The sequence below is a fragment of the Brienomyrus brachyistius genome, chromosome 2, assembly GCF_023856365.1.
Source record: "Brienomyrus brachyistius isolate T26 chromosome 2, BBRACH_0.4, whole genome shotgun sequence".
NCBI classification, from domain to species: Eukaryota; Metazoa; Chordata; class Actinopteri; order Osteoglossiformes; family Mormyridae; genus Brienomyrus; species Brienomyrus brachyistius.
The window spans coordinates 21,639,076-21,660,197 of NC_064534.1; the positions used below are offsets into that span (position 1 = coordinate 21,639,076).

Genomic DNA, 21,122 nt, shown 5'->3' on the forward strand with positions numbered 1-21,122 from the left:
ATTGAATCTCGAGATGGATAAATTGGAGTGGTATTTAGCTTGGGCTGTATGCTGCCCCAGAAATCCACAGGAATCCTTTGCTTTTGGGTTTCTGATACAGGGACCTCGAACCCTCCTTTGCTGTGAACACTGTAGCATTGAAGTTATTGGATCTCTTTGTTGTATTTGTAGCATTTCCCGGATTAGGTGGTTGCACTCTCTTGTGTCAGATCATTTGCGGTTGTGTTGTGGAGGTCGGGAACAGTCCACATTTTTACCGGGAGCCGGGAAAGAGTAAAACTGTGGACTGTCTGCAGATCCCCCAAAAATACTGCCCTAATGAGCCCACTGCATCTCACTAATACAACCTCACAGTCACCCTGACAGCCGTGACTGTTCCTGCATTCCCACTGTACGAAATGGCTTTGGAACACAGCCCAGGATTCCCAGAAGCCCTGGTAGTCGCACTGGTAGTCCCAGTAACAGGCAACGGCCCGCTGAAGCTGGGAGGGGATGTGTCTGCTGCGGCCACACTGCAACTGAAATGGAAAGCCGCTTGTCCCATTTATCAAACCTGTCGCCGGGCTCCCAGTACCTCCAGCTCCACTTTTCCTCCGAGTTTCCATGGCGATTCTCCCCAGCATCGGCCGAGAGCATTCCTGTCTGGAAGCACGGAGAAAGATGACAAGAGTTAGGAGGGAGACTGAATCCGAGCCGACCTGAGACAGATTTCTCGATGGTTTTTTTATGTTAAACGTTCTGACCACTTCAGACTAACCCGTGGAGAGAGGATTCCGAGTGTGTGCATCCATGTGTGTGTATTTCAGTGCACACATTTGATAAGACTCTAGAACCATCATTGATAAGTTGGACTCTTAAGGCAAAATCGCACTGGAAAAATGAGGCTGTCTAAGATGGTAAATGGTAAATGGACTGCATTTATATAGTGCTTTTCTACTCCTACGAGTACTCAAATTGCTTTACATTTTATGCCTCACATTCACCCATTCATACACTCATTCATACACCGGTGGCGGAGGCTGCCATGCAAGGTACCAACCTGCTCACCGGGAGCAATTTGGGGTTCAGTGTCTTGCTCAAGGACACTTTGATGGGGTCAGGAGGAACCAGAGCTCGAACCTGCAACCCTCCGGTTGCCGAACGATAGCACTACCTCCTGCGCCACCATCTTCCCCTAAGAGAAGAGTCATAAAACACCAGAGCGCCACCTAGTGTGTGACTGCAGTCATAATACAGATTAAGTAAATAAACTAACACTGTTTGTGCACTTGCTTTCTGCTGCTCATTGGGCTGCCTGTCTCATTGCTAATGGACATATTTGTTGGTTTTAGGGAGATGTAGTCTCCATGGCAACAGAACCAGCTGGCACTAGTGTGCTGTTAGACTCATTGTATGATGCGTCTGTTCCTCTTTCCTGCCCCCCACCCACCCATTAGCTTCCTTCTTCTCTCTTGATTTCCCCATTTGAATACAGTGGGGGGGGGGCAGCTCAGCTCCCCAGGATGTCACTTCTCCTCTGCATACATCAGTAAACCCTCCTCAGACCCCAGCACCCCTTGACAGCTCCCACTAGCCTCGTCGGACGGCTTCTCTGGGGCCTCCGATTGAGTGAGAAATTGGGGCAGCCGTCATGCCCACACCATCCCGGTAACGCAATACGACGATGAAACCTCACTGCGAGCGTGGGGGATCCGCTCCCTCGCCTTGCTCTACGTTCTGCCGGGATCCACGACTTCTCTCTGTAGATGTGTTATCAAATCAGAAATGTGGTCACCCTGCAGTCTGACCCTCAGAAGATCCCTGGAACCGAAGCAGCTCTTTTCTGGAGATGGACGCTGAGGCTGATCCAGCCTTGGTGGTAGTTTGCTGGTGGAATCCCTACAAGGCTACCGTTTCTCCCATTAAATAAACTGCACAGGAAAAGCCAATCGGCTCGTTTGATTGGCTCAGACGGGGGGCATATTAATATCAGGTCCCTTCAGACGCCACTGCAGCTAATTCTGTCATATCCCCCGGAGTGTGAAAAGAGCCCCCATATGACAGCAGTAATAACAGGCGTAAGGAAAAGATGTAATTAAATCTGTCGCAGATCCAGCCCAGGATGCTGGAAGGTTAAATATGTACATAGATTATATCTGTGATATTTATGACACGACCTTTCAAACCAATTTGAAATGACAATGTTGATTTAGTTTGGGCCTAACGGAAGGGGTCTCTGTGCCGCCCACTCTTTGTTCATGGGATATTCTGGCCTGGCAACATGTTATTTTTTCCCCCACTGGTATTTTTCTTATTACTGGTATTGGCTATTTTTGTCACCTGTGAGCATGATGGATGTATGTATCAGCTAATCATCAGTTTGTTTAGGCTGAAAGTCCTGTTTCTTATTGGCCAATGCAGGAGTATCACTGAATTATCACGGCTTTTCTCATTAGTAGGTCTGTGTCTCTTACAGATGTGTTATGAATGGATGCATGAGGTCTGGGTGCAATGGGTGCAGAGCTGGCATAAATGGAAACAGAATAATTATTTCTTCCAAGTCTGCTGGCTGCTGTATACCAACTCGGAAAGGCTGGCTCTGTCCTGCCAGAATCTCACCTCTGTCTAAAGCAGTGAACTCTGGGATATCTAAACCCCAAGTGGGCAAAGCGTTCACATTGAAACATGTTTGAATAAGAAGTCTGACTAAAGCTTCCTCATCGTCGCAGCTAAAGGTTTCTGGGGCAGCTAAGTGACCTTGATGGGACGCCTGCAGTGCGTCTCGCTCAGCCTACGAGGCTGTTCTTATACCTTTACAGTGAACTCCCTTGTACTTTAGCTGTGTCCCAGAGCACTTTGACACTATGGTTACCCCCAGAGTCTCCTGTATTGAGGTAGGGTCAGCTGACTACAGAGATGAGATTCTCCTGTGCAATAGCGCCCCCTGATGGACATCAGGCCAGTGGATGGAGATTGCCATGCTCAGTATCACTGATTTTTCGTTTTGCTTTCTTATGCCTAATTATGAAGAACCACGGAACTGAATGGAGTGAGGGATAAGGAGGCAGATTTCCCCAGTTCATCTCTTTTGTGAATTATCCACGAGTTGGGTTGGGCCGGACCGAATGGGACTCCGTAATCCCTTACAAAGTGTGCGGCCATTTTTAAAAGCTGTAACCTTGTTTGAATGTGGAGGTCCGGCTGTTACATGTTTAACTGACTGAATTCACTCTTTCTCCAGTATTCAGTCTGTCTGCTTGTGGCTGTAGCCCTGCCTTGTCCAATGAGCTATGGGATGTCTGATATCTCTCCCCCCTTGTCCCACCCCCCCTCCCGACAGGCTTTGAGCTACTGTACCAGCCTGAGGTGGTCAGGCTCTACCTGTCCCTGCTCACCGAGAGCCAGAACTATAACACCCTGGAGGCTGCAGCCGGGGCTTTGCAGAACCTGAGTGCAGGCCAGTGGACTGTGAGTGGGCCTGGGCGGCGGGGGGGGGCTTGACACCTTGGTGGTGCTGTCAGAGCTCGCCTTTGAAGGGGGCGGGGGGAGCTTCGCCATCTTAACCTTTGACTCGCCGACACATAGTTTAAGTAGAGATCATTCAGTCCTGTCTTTCTGTGCTTTAATGGGAGATTTTGCCGATATCTTTTCATCTTCTTGGAGTCACAAGGATTACTTTGCTTGGCAACTCACCGCTGCCACTCAGTGGCAGTCTTCTGGTACTGCGTTGGTTTAATTGTGTCTCTGGAGGCTTGCTGATGTGCTGCTGAGAGCTCTTTCATATCAAAGCCAAGTGTTTCACATTAATCCGTTTATGTTTAATTGAGACAACTTGTTATTTACAACAAACCAAAGCCAAGTAATTCTTGGACAGCTCGGTTTGTACGTATTACAAGGGAAAACGCACTGTTTGCTAACACACACGTTTTTTTTTTTTTTTTCCTGTGGGCCGACAGCATACAATATCACACTGTGAATCACTCACGCATTTCCAGCCCTCCTCTCTGAAAACCGTCTCTCTGGTGCCCCCTAGTGGTCCAACTACATCAGAGCCACGGTGCGCAAGGAGAAGGGCTTACCCATCCTGGTGGAGTTGCTTCGCTCGGACTCAGACAAGGTGGTGCGGGCGGTGGCCATCGCTCTGAGGAACCTGTCCATGGACCGTCGCAACAAAGACCTGATAGGTAACAGCTGCATGATCGGTTCAGATGAAGGGGACACTTCAGGAATATTGAGTGCAGTGTGTGGTGAAGCTCAGGACCCGTCACACATGCGCCTCCCACAGGCAGCTACGCCATGAGAGACCTGGTCAGCAACCTACCCAGCGGGCAGCAGCGGCCAGCAAAGAACCTGGAGGAGGACACAGTGGTGGCCGTCCTCAACACCATCCACGAGATCGTGACGGACAGCTCGGAGAACGCACGCTCCCTCATCCAGGCCCAGGCCATTGAGAAGCTGGTGGCCATCAACCGGACCAGGTGTGTGAGGCAGGGCTCTCTAAGAGGCTCCCCCTGTACCAGACCTTCTCTTCTGCTGTCATGGTCCTTATATGAAGGATCCCGGGCTGATGACAAACTTTAGACATTCTTTTATTTTCCTCTTCATGATAGATTTGTAAAATTCAATTTTGGTTTTCCCATCCCCCATCAAGACACGAGCCCTGGACTCCACTGAGAGGATCTCACTGAGTTCTGTTCCACTGATTCCCTCCAGCCTGTCTGCTTCTTTGTCCCCCCAATACCACACCCCCCCCCCCAAACAGCCAGTCCCAGAGGGAAACCAAGGCAGCATCCTATGTCCTGCAGGCCGTGTGGAGTCACAAAGAGCTGAGGAACAGCCTTGCCAAGGACGGCTGGAACAAGACACACTTCCAGGTATGCCACCCCAAAGAGTTCCGCCCTTCCCGGTCTAGCCCCACCCCCTGGTAATAGTGCCCCCTACCTTGTCCTGCAGCCCACTGCCACTAGCCAGACCAAGGGGACCAGGAGTAACAAGCCAGCCTATGATGACACCACCCTCCCCTTGATGGAGAAGAATCAAGGTCAGTCGCCAGCTTTGGACTTCTGAGGAGTCTGGGGTGTGACACAGTGTGTGATGTCACAGCTGGGGGTTGCCCTGCTTAGGGGAGGAGCCTGACATGGGGAAGCCTGGGAAGTATTCAAATGTGTTGTGTGTGCTCGCTAAAGATGGAGGTGCCCTGGTGTTCGTCCTGCTGCTTCATCCCATTGCCTGCCTGCCATGTGCGTGCAGTTTGTCTCCCGTCAGCTGTTGTGTCTTGGTCTTAGCAAATGCTCTGCCCTGGCTGTGGGGCAGCAGCTCCGATGCCTATAGATCACCATTTCTCAGTCCGGTCCCTGAGGACTCAGACAGTCCACAAGGGAGCTGGGAGCAAAAACTTGGACCGAGGACCGGACTGGGAAACACTGCTGCAGACAATGAGTGTCAGGTGTTTGCATACATTCATGTGCGAATCACCAGGCTGTGTGAGAGAGCTGCCTGCCTACAGCTGCACACATCTCATTGACAGAGTGGTCCCGCCCCTCGCCAGCGCCGCGCGTCTCATTCCGCTTCCTGTTTTCCACGCCTGCCTGGCGCGTCATTTCCCCATGCCTGTCATTCCCTCCGCCCGCTATGCTGTGATTCACATAGACCTAAGTATGGAAGGTATTCAACTGCGTCTGTGTTCAGCAGCTCAGCCGTTGTGATAATGTGAAAATGGTGTGTATACATACCTTACAGGCAACAAGAAATCAGTCAGTGCTGACATGATACCTATGGACGAGCTCGATCCAGGTAAGGAGTCGGGTCGTGCCGTCCTTACTCACCGTGACCTCCATTCACCCCACTCCACATGCCGAGACGTCGAAGAGCAATTGGCAAAGTGTGTCTCATTCATGTGAAAACAATTTCCGTTATGCTACGAGCTTCAGACCACATTTTTCTTGGTGTTCGGGGAATGACAATAAGCAGGAAATGATTTGTGCATGGATACGCTCTCATATAGAGCCCCCTGCTCTGACCAAATGAGCCCTCTGTTAACGAGATGTGTGTCCGACTGTGGCTGTCAAGACCATATGTAGGCTATAGCATAATGTTTTGAATTTTAACATCCATCTGTGGCTCTATGGAGAACCCGGCTTGGTGGACGTTCTGGAGTGGTGGCTTAGAAGGTGCAGGCTGTGGTTTGACCTCGGGGTCCCCTCCTTTAAGGCAGTGAGGACAGCCGGAGGCTGGATAGTGCGCTGAGCAGGCGTAGTGTTCAGTAGGATCTCAGCTGCAGGGAGTCCCAACAGACCTTCCAGTGAAGGAAACAGACCAGTGTATGGTGCAGACCTGCCAGTGAATGATACAGACCTGCCAAAGATGTCCTTATTGCTTTGAAGCACCAGAGACCTTCCAACGAACGTGCACCAGAGAAGGTTGTGAAAACTGATGCTGGTGTTGGAGATGTAGAGGTGCTTATCGGTCTGGGTGATGTAGGTTTGTAAAAATGATCTCACCGAGTGATCTACGATTGGGCCCTCTGTTTCTGGTTAGCTCATCGCAAATCTGTTTCTCTGCCACGTTTCACCATTTTGAGCACTTAAACTTGGTCATGAAGAGCGCTGGTCCGCAGGGACCCTCTCACATCACCTTCAGAATCTACAGAATGAATTATAACGTTGAGACGTTTGTAAATGTAGGCAGCTTGGGTGATGAGATTTGGGGTAATGTTCTTTCGGCAAGAGTTTTCAGTTTGTTGCACGCATCTGGGTTGCGTTCTTCAAGAAGAGAAGCTGCAGTCCAAAACCCTCGTATCTTGTCTACACAGATGGATATTCCACCATCGATCAGAAGGACAAGGACTGCAAGTACAAGAGCGGGGATGTGTCAACTGACCCGGCAGAACGGGAGCCGTTGAAGGTACATTATAGCCTCCGTGAGTCTCTGAGGTACTGCCTAGAATGTGCAGGACAGGGTGATTAACGGTGTCTTACCTGCGATGTGGCTCTGAGTCATTATTCACGTTCTCTCCACAGTGAGCCGCGCTAAGATGGACAGACCTGGGCGCCTTGATTAATTCTTGTAAGCGGCCCATATCTGCCGTCTTCGCATTCTGGTGACGCCACTAATGCGGTCCAGTTCGGCTCTACTTATGTGGTACTCTGCTTATTCACAGTACCAGCCGTAAGATTTAGAAGCCATTAACCACTCGCTCCACCATCTCCTCAAGCAGCTCGTGTAAATGACCTTCTGTCCCTAAGACAGACCTGAGCTGCAGTATCTGGTGTGTTTGGATCAACCGTTACCATCAGTGTTGCAGGAAAGGATGGTCCTTCATGGAGCCAGTGTTGGAATTTGGGTCTAGATGTGCTAATTAAGGGTGAGACTTACGGAGAATGAATTGAAAGCATTCTTAACAGGTTCTGCAGATGAATGGCAATAACCCAAATGTGCAGGGAAGGGTCTTGTTTGCTGGTGTGCTGCCCCTGTTCCACATTTATCTTGTAAATGAAACGATCCTGACTTGGCAGATGGCTGGATCCACTCTATGCTATCTAGCCTCAGGCTATTTTAATTTTGACAGAAATATAGAACCAAATTTTGTTTAGGAGAAAATCAAGAATTGAAGCTGGACGTGAAAGCAAAGCCTTGCCAGAAGTTTCCATGTGATGCGTTGACTTGGGATTGTTCTATCAACAGCTTGCCTGTCAATGGCCAGATTAGCACAGATTTACAGAGATAAAGATCATTTTCCCCAGCAATGCCTTGTTTCCCCTGGGTCACTTGCCAGTGCAGTGCCTTGCCTCACCTTGGGGAGGCGCCGTCCCCAGCACTCTCTGCTGTCTGAAATGTTCCGTTGCCTTGGTTTTGCATGTCTTGCCTCTGTTTTACTATCCTGCCCGGAAGCTTTCCTCGTGTGAGTGTGAGGACTAACACTGGCTCACACGCCTCCGTATGGCTCACTTTTTTAACTCTCGTTTTGCTGTTAACCCTTCTCCTGTCACTGCAGAATGACACAAATAGGAAACAGTTTGTCAGGACTAACAGACCAACGGTGAATCTGGTGGACACTTGTGATGTTAAACCTCAGCCTGTAGACTCCTGGGTCTAAATGCATGCATGGTAGGTCCCTCCTCTGCTTTTCTTAGTTTTGTTTTATCCAGAGATCGTTCCTTTTAACCAGACCTTGCACCCCCCACCCTCCCCCATCCCTCACTTTGCTGTGCTTGTCCCACAGAGCAGCTACCTCACGCTGTCTCTGCAGAGAAGGCATGAGTGACCCTTAGTCAGGCTGTCCGAACCGAACAGGGGAGACGTGCACTACAAGGGATCTGCAGCCTTCCTGCTCAACCTCACTGCTAGGACAAACCCTTAGGGTTTTCCCTTTGTCTTTCTCGCAGCACCTCAGTATACCCCCTCAGAGCACCCCCTCCAAGAAGCCCCTCAGCATACCCCCTCAGAACACCCCCTCCAAGCAGCGCCTCAGTATACCCCCTCAGGGCACCCCCTCCAAGCAGCACCTCAGTATACCCCCTCAGAGCACCCCCCTCCAAGCAGCACCTCAGTATACTCCCTCAGAGCACCCCCCTCCAAGCAGCAGCGCCTCAGCATACGTCCTCAGAGCACCCCCCTCCAAGAAGCACTCGGTATACCCCCTCAGAGCACCCCCTCCAAGCAGCACCTCAGTATACCCCCTCAGGGCACCCCCCTCCAAGCAGCAGCGCCTCAGCCTACCCCCTCAGAGCACCCCCTCCAAGGAGCCCCTCAATATACCCCCTCAGAGCACCCCCCTCCAAGCAGCACCTCAGTATACCCCCTCAGAGCACCCCCCTCCAAGCAGCAGCGCCTCAGCCTACCTCCTCAGAGCACCCCCTCCAAGGAGCCCCTCAGTATACCCCCTCAGAGCACCCCCCTCCAAGCAGCACCTCAGTATACCCCCTCAGAGCACCCCCCTCCAAGCAGCACCTCAGTATACCCCCTCAGAGCACCCCCCTCCAAGCAGCACCTCAGTATACCCCCTCAGAGCACCCCCCTCCAAGCAGCAGCGCCTCAGCATACGTCCTCAGAGCACCCCCCTCCAAGAAGCACTCGGTATACCCCCTCAGAGCACCCCCTCCAAGCAGCACCTCAGTATACCCCCTCAGGGCACCCCCCTCCAAGCAGCAGCGCCTCAGCCTACCCCCTCAGAGCACCCCCTCCAAGGAGCCCCTCAATACACCCCCTCAGAGCACCCCCCTCCAAGCAGCACCTCAGTATACCCCCTCAGAGCACCCCCCTCCAAGCAGCACCTCAGTATACCCCCTCAGAGCACCCCCCTCCAAGCAGCAGCGCCTCAGCCTACCTCCTCAGAGCACCCCCTCCAAGGAGCCCCTCAGTATACCCCCTCAGAGCACCCCCTCCAAGGAGCCCCTCAGTATACCCCCTCAGAGCACCCCCTCCAAGGAGCCCCTCAGTATACCCCCTCAGAGCACCCCCTCCAAGGAGCCCCTCAGTATACCCCCTCAGAGCACCCCCCTCCAAGAAGCGCTCGGTATACCCCCTCAGAGCACCCCCCTCCAAGCAGCAGTACCTCAGCCTACCCCCTCAGAGCACCCCCTCCAAGGAGCCCCTCAGTATACCCCCTCAGAGCACCCCCCTCCAAGAAGCGCTCAGCATACCTCCTCAGAGCACCCCCCTCCAAGCAGCACCTCAGTATACCCCCTCAGAGCACCCCCCTCCAAGCAGCAGCGCCTCAGCCTACCTCCTCAGAGCACCTCCTCCAAACAGAGCCTCAGTATACCCCCTCAGAGCACCCCCTCCAAGCAGCACCTCAGTATACCCCCTCAGAGCACCTCCTCCAAACAGAGCCTCAGTATACCCCCTCAGAGCACCCCCTCCAAGCAGCACCTCAGTATACCCCCTCAGAGCACCCCCCTCCAAGCAGCAGCGCCTCAGCCTACCTCCTCAGAGCACCCCCTCCAAGGAGCCCCTCAGTATACCCCCTCAGAGCACCCCCTCCAAGGAGCCCCTCAGTATACCCCCTCAGAGCACCCCCTCCAAGGAGCCCCTCAGTATACCCCCTCAGAGCACCCCCCTCCAAGAAGCGCTCGGTATACCCCCTCAGAGCACCCCCCTCCAAGCAGCACCTCAGTATACCCCCTCAGAGCACCCCCCTCCAAGCAGCACCTCAGTATACTCCCTCAGAGCACCCCCCTCCAAGCAGCAGCGCCTCAGCATACGTCCTCAGAGCACCCCCCTCCAAGAAGCGCTCGGTATACCCCCTCAGAGCACCCCCTCCAAGCAGCACCTCAGTATACCCCCTCAGGGCACCCCCCTCCAAGCAGCAGCGCCTCAGCCTACCCCCTCAGAGCACCCCCTCCAAGGAGCCCCTCAATATACCCCCTCAGAGCACCCCCCTCCAAGCAGCACCTCAGTATACCCCCTCAGAGCACCCCCCTCCAAGCAGCACCTCAGTATACCCCCTCAGAGCACCCCCCTCCAAGCAGCACCTCAGTATACCCCCTCAGAGCACCCCCCTCCAAGCAGCACCTCAGTATACCCCCTCAGAGCACCCCCCTCCAAGCAGCAGCGCCTCAGCCTACCTCCTCAGAGCACCCCCTCCAAGGAGCCCCTCAGTATACCCCCTCAGAGCACCCCCTCCAAGGAGCCCCTCAGTATACCCCCTCAGAGCACCCCCTCCAAGGAGCCCCTCAGTATACCCCCTCAGAGCACCCCCCTCCAAGAAGCGCTCGGTATACCCCCTCAGAGCACCCCCCTCCAAGCAGCAGTACCTCAGCCTACCCCCTCAGAGCACCCCCTCCAAGGAGCCCCTCAGTATACCCCCTCAGAGCACCCCCCTCCAAGAAGCGCTCAGCATACCTCCTCAGAGCACCCCCCTCCAAGCAGCACCTCAGTATACCCCCTCAGAGCAACCCCCTCCAAGCAGCAGCGCCTCAGCCTACCTCCTCAGAGCACCTCCTCCAAACAGAGCCTCAGTATACCCCCTCAGAGCACCCCCTCCAAGCAGCACCTCAGTATACCCCCTCAGAGCACCTCCTCCAAACAGAGCCTCAGTATACCCCCTCAGAGCACCCCCTCCAAGCAGCACCTCAGTATACCCCCTCAGAGCACCCCCCTCCAAGCAGCAGCGCCTCAGCCTACCTCCTCAGAGCACCCCCTCCAAGGAGCCCCTCAGTATACCCCCTCAGAGCACCCCCTCCAAGGAGCCCCTCAGTATACCCCCTCAGAGCACCCCCTCCAAGGAGCCCCTCAGTATACCCCCTCAGAGCACCCCCCTCCAAGAAGCGCTCGGTATACCCCCTCAGAGCACCCCCCTCCAAGCAGCACCTCAGTATACCCCCTCAGAGCACCCCCCTCCAAGCAGCACCTCAGTATACTCCCTCAGAGCACCCCCCTCCAAGCAGCAGCGCCTCAGCATACGTCCTCAGAGCACCCCCCTCCAAGAAGCGCTCGGTATACCCCCTCAGAGCACCCCCTCCAAGCAGCACCTCAGTATACCCCCTCAGGGCACCCCCCTCCAAGCAGCAGCGCCTCAGCCTACCCCCTCAGAGCACCCCCTCCAAGGAGCCCCTCAATATACCCCCTCAGAGCACCCCCCTCCAAGCAGCACCTCAGTATACCCCCTCAGAGCACCCCCCTCCAAGCAGCACCTCAGTATACCCCCTCAGAGCACCCCCCTCCAAGCAGCAGCGCCTCAGCCTACCTCCTCAGAGCACCCCCTCCAAGGAGCCCCTCAGTATACCCCCTCAGAGCACCCCCTCCAAGGAGCCCCTCAGTATACCCCCTCAGAGCACCCCCTCCAAGGAGCCCCTCAGTATACCCCCTCAGAGCACCCCCTCCAAGGAGCCCCTCAGTATACCCCCTCAGAGCACCCCCCTCCAAGAAGCGCTCGGTATACCCCCTCAGAGCACCCCCCTCCAAGCAGCAGTACCTCAGCCTACCCCCTCAGAGCACCCCCTCCAAGGAGCCCCTCAGTATACCCCCTCAGAGCACCCCCCTCCAAGAAGCGCTCAGCATACCTCCTCAGAGCACCCCCCTCCAAGCAGCACCTCAGTATACCCCCTCAGAGCACCCCCCTCCAAGCAGCAGCGCCTCAGCCTACCTCCTCAGAGCACCTCCTCCAAACAGAGCCTCAGTATACCCCCTCAGAGCACCCCCTCCAAGCAGCACCTCAGTATACCCCCTCAGAGCACCTCCTCCAAACAGAGCCTCAGTATACCCCCTCAGAGCACCCCCTCCAAGCAGCACCTCAGTATACCCCCTCAGAGCACCCCCCTCCAAGCAGCAGCGCCTCAGCCTACCTCCTCAGAGCACCCCCTCCAAGGAGCCCCTCAGTATACCCCCTCAGAGCACCCCCTCCAAGGAGCCCCTCAGTATACCCCCTCAGAGCACCCCCTCCAAGGAGCCCCTCAGTATACCCCCTCAGAGCACCCCCTCCAAGGAGCCCCTCAGTATACCCCCTCAGAGCACCCCCCTCCAAGCAGCAGTACCTCAGCCTACCCCCTCAGAGCACCCCCTCCAAGGAGCCCCTCAGTATACCCCCTCAGAGCACCCCCCTCCAAGAAGCGCTCAGCATACCTCCTCAGAGCACCCCCCTCCAAGCAGCACCTCAGTATACCCCCTCAGAGCACCCCCCTCCAAGCAGCAGCGCCTCAGCCTACCTCCTCAGAGCACCTCCTCCAAACAGAGCCTCAGTATACCCCCTCAGAGCACCCCCTCCAAGCAGCACCTCAGTATACCCCCTCAGAGCACCTCCTCCAAACAGAGCCTCAGTATACCCCCTCAGAGCACCCCCTCCAAGCAGCACCTCAGTATACCCCCTCAGAGCACCTCCTCCAAACAGAGCCTCAGTATACCCCCTCAGAGCATCCCCTCCAAGGAGCCCCACAGTATACCCCCTCAGAGCACCCCCCCTCCAAGCAGAGCCTCAGTATACCCCCTCAGAGCACCTCCTCCAAACAGAGCCTCAGTATACCCCCTCAGAGCATCCCCTCCAAGGAGCCCCTCAGTATACCCCCTCAGAGCACCCCCTCCAAGGAGCCCCTCAGTATACCCCCTCAGAGCACCCCCTCCAAGGAGCCCCTCAGTATACCCCCTCAGAGCATCCCCTCCAAGGAGCCCCACAGTATACCCCCTCAGAGCACCCCCTCCAAGGAGCCCCACGATATACCCCCTCAAAGCACCCCCTCCAAGGAGCCCCACAGTATACCTCCTCAGAGCACCCCCTCCAAGGAACTCCTCAGTATACCCCCATAGTGCCCCCCTTCAAGCAGCCTGTCAGCACACCCCCCTCAGTGTTCCCCCAGGGAATGGATGGCACCATGCTTAGTGCTGCGCCCTGTTACATGTGTGCATTTGAAAGACAGACAATCATCAGAGGAATGGTGTCTGCTTGTGCAAAGGGCTTACATCCCTTCGCCACTCTTACCAACCTTTGTGTTGCTGAATGCTGCCCCACCTCCCTTTTGGATGTTCATAGTATCGTTCTTACACATGGACACTGTATACTTTGGGTGCTTTTCCACTGCACCAAGTACGGTACTTTTGATACTTTTGCTTTTCCATTGACTTCCGGTTGAGTACCAGTACCAAAAGTGCCAAACCAGCTGAGGTACTTCTTTGGTACTTTGGGGTGGGACTTGAAATGCTGTCTTTGTCGATTGGTTATGCAAATAGCCTGCCGCTGAAACACAACGCAAATGCCGCATTGAAAAGAGTTACGAACTCAGAAAACATCTATAAACAAAGCGATTGTCTCAGAGAGCGCATGCAGCACTCATGCAGAAGGACTGCATTTAAACTTTAAACTGATTTTTAAACATATATTAATCTATAAAAGGAATAATAATTAAAATTGCAAAGCTAGCTAAAAAAAATTTCCTGTGACAGAGTAAAAATATTTGACAAAAACTTTAACCCCCCCCTGCACAATAATATCCATGCAGAATTGAAAGTAAGAAAAAGTCTGATTTAAATATACATGATTTGCAGTATAGGAATTGCATGTGGATAATGCGATTTTGATGTTAATATCATCCAGCCCTATAATGAATTACAACAGTAATTCAGTGCAAAATACCTGCCTTGCATTGTGATGTCATTTGGCGCCGGTACCAGTTTTTACGCCAGTGGGAAACCAAACACCTTTAGTACTGTTCTTTTGGTGCTTTCTCAAAGTACCAAAAGTATGGTTCCTGGTGTGGTTGAAAAGAGTTCTTAAAATGTGATAAAATACAGATCAGCAGAATTTTCCATCATACCAGGAAAGTTCTGCCAACTTGGGTACTCTAGTCACCTGCCACCAGCTCCTATCATCTGCCACCAGCTCCTATCATCTACCACCAGCTCCTATCACCTGCCACCCCCTCTGTTGAATCACCTCCTACTCATTTGTCACTGGTTCTGCAATATTTCAATGCTTTGTGAGAATAGTGGAATTTGCCGGCTTGTACAAAGACAACGTGGCAGCGTTTTTGACAATTAAACTGTCATGCTTACATGTATAAACATGTTGTATGTATGCAATTAATGAATTGCATTGGCCTGCTCCCCCCACCCCCCTTTGTTTTAGGCTTAAAATCAAAACAGCGCAACATGTCAACGAGAAGAGGATGTCATATATCACTGCCATCACACACGGAGAAGCAGATTTTATACACGTTCACACACGAAGACTCAGCCATCCTGCCGCCGACGTTTCCAACTTCTCAGCATAACGTGGCTATTTAAACAGAGGCCGGGAATACAGAGCCTCTCCTTCTCTTCACATCTGCATCCCTCTGGAAGCGCCGGGCGATCTCGACGGCTTCAGCGTGCCCGGGGTTTGGTGCATGCTGGGAGAAACGGACATGTGACGTGAGATGGGGAGAGGAGCGGGAACGCCAAGAAGGAGCACTGCTGCTGAGGCACTGCTCTGTCCATTTATTTCAGCATTCTTCCTTTTTGGAGGGCACTGAGCTCAGCTTATCGCTTCTTTTTGGTTTATTAAAATCCTTTCCCAAGGCTTTTTCTGCTTGTTTAGAGACGTGAAGGATTGCAGAGTGAGGTGAGAGACGTCTAAGTGAGACTGTGGATGGAAAGCAGATGGGCGGCTGGGAGGCACGGCAGTAACGCTCACACTGCACGGCTTCATTAACGTGCCTCACAGAACACGGTTACTCATTAGTTGCTGAAACACGCCTCTTTCTTGTGTAAAAATCAAGGGTCTGATACACTTGGCAAATTGGTCTGGTAGTATTTCGGGTGTCCAGAGGGTGAATAGAGATTCTGGTGGTGTTTATGGTTGTCTAGTGGGTGTATGGAGTATTTGATGAAGTGTAAGGGTGTCCAAAGGTCGGATGGAGGATCTGGTGGTGCATAAGGGTGTCATAAATGTGGATGGAGGATCAGGTGGTGCTTTAGGGCATCCTAAATGTGGATGAAGGATCTGGTGATGCTTCAGGGTATCATAAATGTGGATGGAGGATCAGGTGGTGCTTAAGGGTGTCATAAATGTGGATGGAGGATCTGGTGGTGCTTCAGGGTGTCAAATGTAGATGGAGGATCAGTTGGTGCTTAAGGGTGTCATAAATGTGGATGGAGGATCTGGTGATGCTTCAGGGTATCATAAATGTGGATAGAGGATCAGGTGGTGCTTAAGGGTGTCATAAATGTGGATGAAGGATCTGGTGGTGCTTCAGGGTGTCAAATGTAGATGAAGGATCAGGTGGTGCTTAAGGGTGTCCAAAGGTCGGATGGAGGATCTGGTGGTGCTTAAGGGCATCCTAAATGTGGATGAAGGATCTGGTGGTGCTTCTGGGTGTTCTAAGGATGTATGGAGGATCTGATGTTTAAAGTTGTCCAAAGTTTGGATGGTGGATATGGTGACGTTTGATTGTCCGAAGGCTGGGTGAAGGATCTGGTGGTGTTTATGGGTATTCTAAATGTAGATCTCTGACGTGGTGAGGCGTTTGAATGTAAATGTTGTTCCTGCATCTCCAGAAGATGTGGAATGAAAGGTTTCCTCGTGTTTTAGGTCTGCTAGAGACGGGTGAATCCGCTGGACGCACTGAGCGTGGTCAGACAACCCGGTTCACTGCCCTCTGTTTTCAGGAAGGTAACTGGTGAGCAATCCGTTGGCGATTTAGGGTAACAGAAGTGGAGAGGAATAGATCTTTGCTGGGAGCTCTTTCCTTTCAAAGCAGTTTATATTTTTCTTGGTTTTTTTAAATGTATATTAGGGTTAAAATAATAAGCAAATACTGACCTTTATCTGTCGTTAGCCATGTAGCCAAGCAAAGCGATGGACTGGAAGCCTAGGCTCTGCATTTGGGGTTTGGCTGGTATTTTTTTTTTTGTACAAAGTAATAACCGCTAACCTAACAGTGTGAAAACCAGTAGTAATGCTGATTACCAGGTTACGTTTTTGTATTGTCAAGAGCAAAACACTTATCTGCCACTTTTTAGAAGCGAAAAAAGGTCATTTTCTATTGCAGAGCTGGTTGCCAAACACTATCAGGGATGGCTGGGGGGAGGACGGATCAGCAAACACGGGCACGGAGAATTAATGGGGTGCGGGAGACTGACGCGGACACAGGTCCCGTTCACTCACCGCAGCTGTGTGAAGCCCATACAGGCACTGATGCAGTTCAGTCCATTTTTCTAACACATCTTTTCATGTCCTTCAAAACAAGCATGAAAAAATTGTGGATGTTTATGTTCTGTGTGTCAGTTTTTTTTTTTTCTTCATGGTGTAAATTTCACAGCTGGTTGGGAGGGAACTTGGAAACTTTCACTGCTAACTTCAAGGCAATACTAGCATCCGTTATAGTATCAGTCTGAAAGCTACTAATTCTCCTTTCATGAGCTGAAAGGTAGGCAGGGAAGCATGGGAGCGACGTTCCTGCTACCCATCAGACCTCCTCTCCAGGTGATTGGCATGCTCCTGTTATACAGTGTGATTTCCTTTATCGTGTCACTTTCTAAAACATTGCAGTATTTATAAATATACACGTAATGGAAGGAAAATCCTAATTTGGACAATTAAAAGAAAACTGTCCTGTTTTTCTATCCTCAGTCTTGTGTTCATTTAGAGGGGATGTGTCCCTTACCGTGGTACACGACCACACGCCCTGGCTTTGTGTATCTGTGCCTGTGTAAACATACACGGGAAATTAGCGTGGGGGTCCCAGCACCGCCGGGGGGGGGGATTCCCCACACGACACTAAGCAAGATCACCACTCCGACAGCGGGTCGGCGCAAATGATTTGCCCGCAGATACCGATGAAAAGGTAGAGGGGAAGCAACCACTGCTGAATGCGAGACGTGTTTGAACTATCATGTGCCTTAAGATTTTCCATGGTAAGACTGTAACAGTAACCATCAGTTTTTTAAGAGAAATAGCTTTTCTTCCATGTTATTGATTTTTTTCTCTCGTTCACTCACCTTCCCCTGTTCCCACACACACACACATATTCACACTCCCTTCCTCCAGCCCTCGCTTTCTCCCTTTTTCTGTAACACCCCTCTTCCCCGATACACACACACACACACACGCACGCTGTTCTTGGTGTATTATAGACCACTCGTGGGGTTCTGCCTTGTAAAACCTTGTATTATAAACCATAAAAACAGGACATGAAACCGGACTGATTTCATAAAAGTTCATTGTTGAAATGCTCTGGCAGGGTGACGACGCGACACTGAGAATATATCCTAAATCCACTAATATCCTGGTGCAAGTGACACGCTTGTCAAATAAAAAGGTGAAATAAAAGGTTTGTAGAGAATCAGTTTGGTGTGTTTCCAATAAACCATGCCTGGGGAAAAAATAACCCTCTATTGTCATTTGTTATTAATGTAACCAGACTTATTAATGAAAACTAAATTTAAAGTTTACAGTGAGGGGCAAAGGCGGGTAATTCAGTTCCAGAGAGTAAAGGTCCAGACTAAGATTTTGTTTCAACCGACCAGTTAAGTACTCTGTGCCTGTGACTCTTTGTACTCAAGTGGTTGGTCAAAACAAAATCTTGGTCTGGATTTCAACTCTCTAGGCCTGAACCACCCACCTCTGCTGAGGGGTAGTGGCCATAATATTCAACTGTCCCATTTCTGAGTGCTGATGAGGAATGCTGCCCCGGAGAGCTGCGTGAGATACACCCAGCCGCCCCCCAACCCTCATCGCGATCCTGCTCTATCAACCGGCTGCACCTCCTACAGTCGTCCTTCACTGTCTCACTCCCCCGATTCATGTTGAATAGTCCGACCAATGGGTTTTCTCAGCAAAAGGCACCTCGCAAATGTTATTTCAGCCATTTGCCCTTAACAGGGACAAATAAAATAATTGATCGAAGAGGAAAACAGGGAAAAGCTATTTAAAGCTTTTAAATGATAAATCACCAAAGCCACGTGAGTGAAATTACACGGAACGATTTATGGGGTGGGGGAGTGGAATAACTGGATGCTTAAAGGCTGCTGCTGCCATCCGTCTGTCCTCCGATCCCTTGATGTGGTGTCAGGCTACAGTTTCTGACCAAAAAATGAAGTGTGATTCACTGAGAAGTTTGCAAATATGTATAAATATGTATAATCCATAGAGATGCAAGCCGATCCCAGCACATACAGGCTGGCCGCGCGTCTCATGTTGCCTTCTGCAAGACAGTCTTTTGGTACAAGCTTCCCCTGCGTCAGCATGGCATCACTGCAGGAGGAATCTCATCTGCGCAGTGCTTAAATTCCAGCCTCCAAGAGCGTGTCCTAAACTAGAGGATCCCCAAAGACCTTCAGAGGCATCATCGCGGCTTAAGGGAGTGTAAACAAGCAACATTTCACTGATTTTTACAGGAAAGTATCAAGTGAAAGAAAAACCAGCATGAGTCCTGCTGCAACAATTATTCACTGAAGTTGGAGGAGTGTAACATCTCCAGCTCCCCTAAGACAAATTCGGCCTCAGAAACTGGGGAACACGCTTTCTACCGTTCCCAAAGTGGACCGTATGCGATGGAACGCCTCGTTCGGCTGGCTCTGGCCTGTCTGCTCTTCTCCAAAGGTACTGTGCCTTATAACCAAAGACCTATGTTATTGTTTATTTTAACAAAATAAAACGGGAGTATGACAGCAGCAGGAGAAAGTTTCTTTGAATTTCACTGGATGCTTCATACAATTTCATGATTAAGAGTATTGCTAACAGTAATATATTGTCTTTCAGCTTGTCCACTTAGGTGCTATGATTGTGTCAGTGACAACCAAACATTATGCCAAGGATATAAAATGTGCTTGTCTACAGTCTCTCGCTGTGGAAGTGCCGTTTTTGCTAAAGGTAAGGCTGCAGTACAGAAGTAGCTGTGAGGTATCAAGTGAAAACTATGTAAATGGCTTTAATTAATATATAAATGGTACTGATATTTCCCACCATGTTTTTACTATGTGAACTGAAATTTCTAGTTACCCATAGTTCCTTGCAGGACCTTGAAAACTGCTTTCACTTCTGTTCACAAGTGAACTGCACTGAATGGTACCTGGAGGGCAGAACCTGCATGTAGCTGGATTTTTCCTGGCTGCCTCTGGTGTCCCAACTTACAGGGCAGCACTGTAACAGATGTGCAGCCCAACTCACTCAAGGCAACATAGAAAGAGGTGGTTTCATATGCATCCCCTGCACTCTCTTCTTTCCAGGAGGAGGTACGGTTCAGAGAGTCACACACACAAAGGGCTGTGTGGAACCTGAACAGTGTTCCTCTGGTTCTGTGAGCTTCGGTTCTGAAAGGGTTCTGTACCACACCGAGTGCTGCGACAGTGACCTCTGCAATGACGGAATGCTCAATGGTAATTATGAGGGACTACACTTCCCACAACCACCATCTACGACTAGGTCAGGGTGTTCAGGGTATGTCCTGATAGGACAACGTAGGTCATGCTCCCAGGGTGGGGATAGCAGACAGAACCAAGTGACACAGGGAGAGAACATCGGACCTCTCAGAAGTATGAAGCAGGAAAGTCACTGGAGAAGAGGAAGAGATGAGGGCAGATCACACACACACTCCTCTTTGGTGCTCTTTGCTTCATTAGATTTCAGTGTTTTATAATCATTGTAAATACTTTGACTTATTACAGTACCCACTGACATGTCCCAGAATGGAAAGAAGTGTTTCAGCTGCGAAAAGAATAACTGCACACATATCATTGACTGTTGGAGAAATGAAAATATTTGCTTTACTGCTACAGGTAAGAATGCGTGGGAAAATATTCAGGTGACGCTTCATGTTTGCCCCGTTTTTCTAAAAGACAATCTTGCACCATCAATTATGCTATTTAAAAATATGGAGTGCAGAAATCACAGTAGATGAGCTTCAAATTAACCAGTAAAACTAGTTTCAGTGAAGCATTTATCCATTTGCACACCCTTAGCAAAGGCTTGGTATCCTTAGCTAAGCCACATAAAAGTAATTGATTTCAACAGTATATATAACATGTAACATTATCACATCTTTGACATACAGTACTGTTTGGGTTCCGATGTATATTGCACCATATTCTGGAAGCATCTTGATATAGGTTACCAACCATATTGAACACAATTTCACAGGAACTAGAAGGTATCAGGAATATCACTTTTCTCCAGCATTTTCTCCAAAGTTAATCTACACTCTAGTCAGGCCTCTGTTAGATTTTCATGTACTACATTTCATTTTTCATTAGCCCTAGGGCAAATTAAATTCCTGTTTCTAATGAAAATTCTTATTTCTCTTTTGCTGTAAGTTTGGATTAATTTGACAAAAAGGGAGAATTATAGGGGATGCGTATCTGAAAACCTCTGCCCAGTTGATGAGGACACCGTTCAGCTGAGCTCATTGCTCGGTGCCAGGGTGAAATGTTGCCATGGTGAGCTGTGCAATAGTGCCCGACGCACCGAGCGGCACGCCCCCCCCACCCTGCTGGCGTTGCTGGCCTCCATTGCCCTCCTCCGCTGAATCAGAACTGAACCCCTCTACTGTCACTCCCTACCAGTCCTCCTGTCTCTCATTTACTTATATGAGGATTTGCATTCTTTGATGTGTAATAAAGTTGTTTTTTTAATCCAAAAATCATGTTTTCAGTTTGTCACTATGGGGTAATTTAGGCATGATGACTGATGCCGCAAAAAGAATGAATTCATCCATCTTTGACCTGCTTATTATGGTCAC

General features: G+C 50.8%; 2 protein-coding genes across 15 annotated transcripts in view; both read left to right on the forward strand.

Annotated features, from left to right (window-relative positions):
- arvcfb (ARVCF delta catenin family member b) overlaps nt 1-17,774 on the forward strand; it is a 123,711-nt gene extending 105,937 nt beyond the window's left edge. For 10 of the 14 annotated variants that reach the window (XM_048994103.1, XM_048994193.1, XM_048994131.1 and 7 more), the window contains 9 exons: nt 3,320-3,447; nt 4,013-4,163; nt 4,265-4,457; nt 4,742-4,853; nt 4,933-5,020; nt 5,719-5,772; nt 6,791-6,882; nt 7,973-8,085; nt 14,534-17,774. In XM_048994103.1, coding sequence (XP_048850060.1) covers nt 3,320-3,447; nt 4,013-4,163; nt 4,265-4,457; nt 4,742-4,853; nt 4,933-5,020; nt 5,719-5,772; nt 6,791-6,882; nt 7,973-8,074 — 920 coding nt within the window. In that variant the 3' untranslated portion in view covers nt 8,075-8,085; nt 14,534-17,774. Of the gene's footprint in view, nt 1-3,319; nt 3,448-4,012; nt 4,164-4,264; nt 4,458-4,741; nt 4,854-4,932; nt 5,021-5,718; nt 5,773-6,790; nt 6,883-6,998; nt 7,045-7,972; nt 8,086-14,533 lie in introns of all 14 variants that reach the window. The other 4 variants (XR_007385083.1, XM_048994157.1, XM_048994121.1 and 1 more) reach the window with 4 other exon arrangements.
- Nucleotides 17,775-17,918: 144 nt separating this feature from the next.
- Nucleotides 17,919-21,023, forward strand: LOC125721143 (urokinase plasminogen activator surface receptor-like). The gene is made up of 5 exons (XM_048997165.1): nt 17,919-18,988; nt 19,148-19,258; nt 19,615-19,764; nt 20,053-20,163; nt 20,698-21,023. The coding sequence occupies exons 1-5, from the start codon at nt 18,940-18,942 to the stop codon at nt 20,907-20,909; spliced, it is 633 nt and encodes a 210-aa protein (XP_048853122.1). The 5' UTR covers nt 17,919-18,939; the 3' UTR covers nt 20,910-21,023.
- Nucleotides 21,024-21,122: the final 99 nt, after the last annotated feature.

What these genes read in the sequence shown, in the direction of transcription:
- LOC125721143 (XM_048997165.1), top strand. Translation starts at nt 18,940, where the DNA reads ATGGAACGCCTCGTTCGGCTGGCTCTGGCCTGTCTGCTCTTCTCCAAA. An exon ending in AAGTGCCGTTTTTGCTAAAG is followed by an intron (nt 19,259 to 19,614) that starts GTAAGGCTGCAG and finishes TCTTCTTTCCAG; the next exon opens with GAGGAGGTACGGTTCAGAGA. An exon ending in TATTTGCTTTACTGCTACAG is followed by an intron (nt 20,164 to 20,697) that starts GTAAGAATGCGT and finishes TTTTGCTGTAAG; the next exon opens with TTTGGATTAATTTGACAAAA.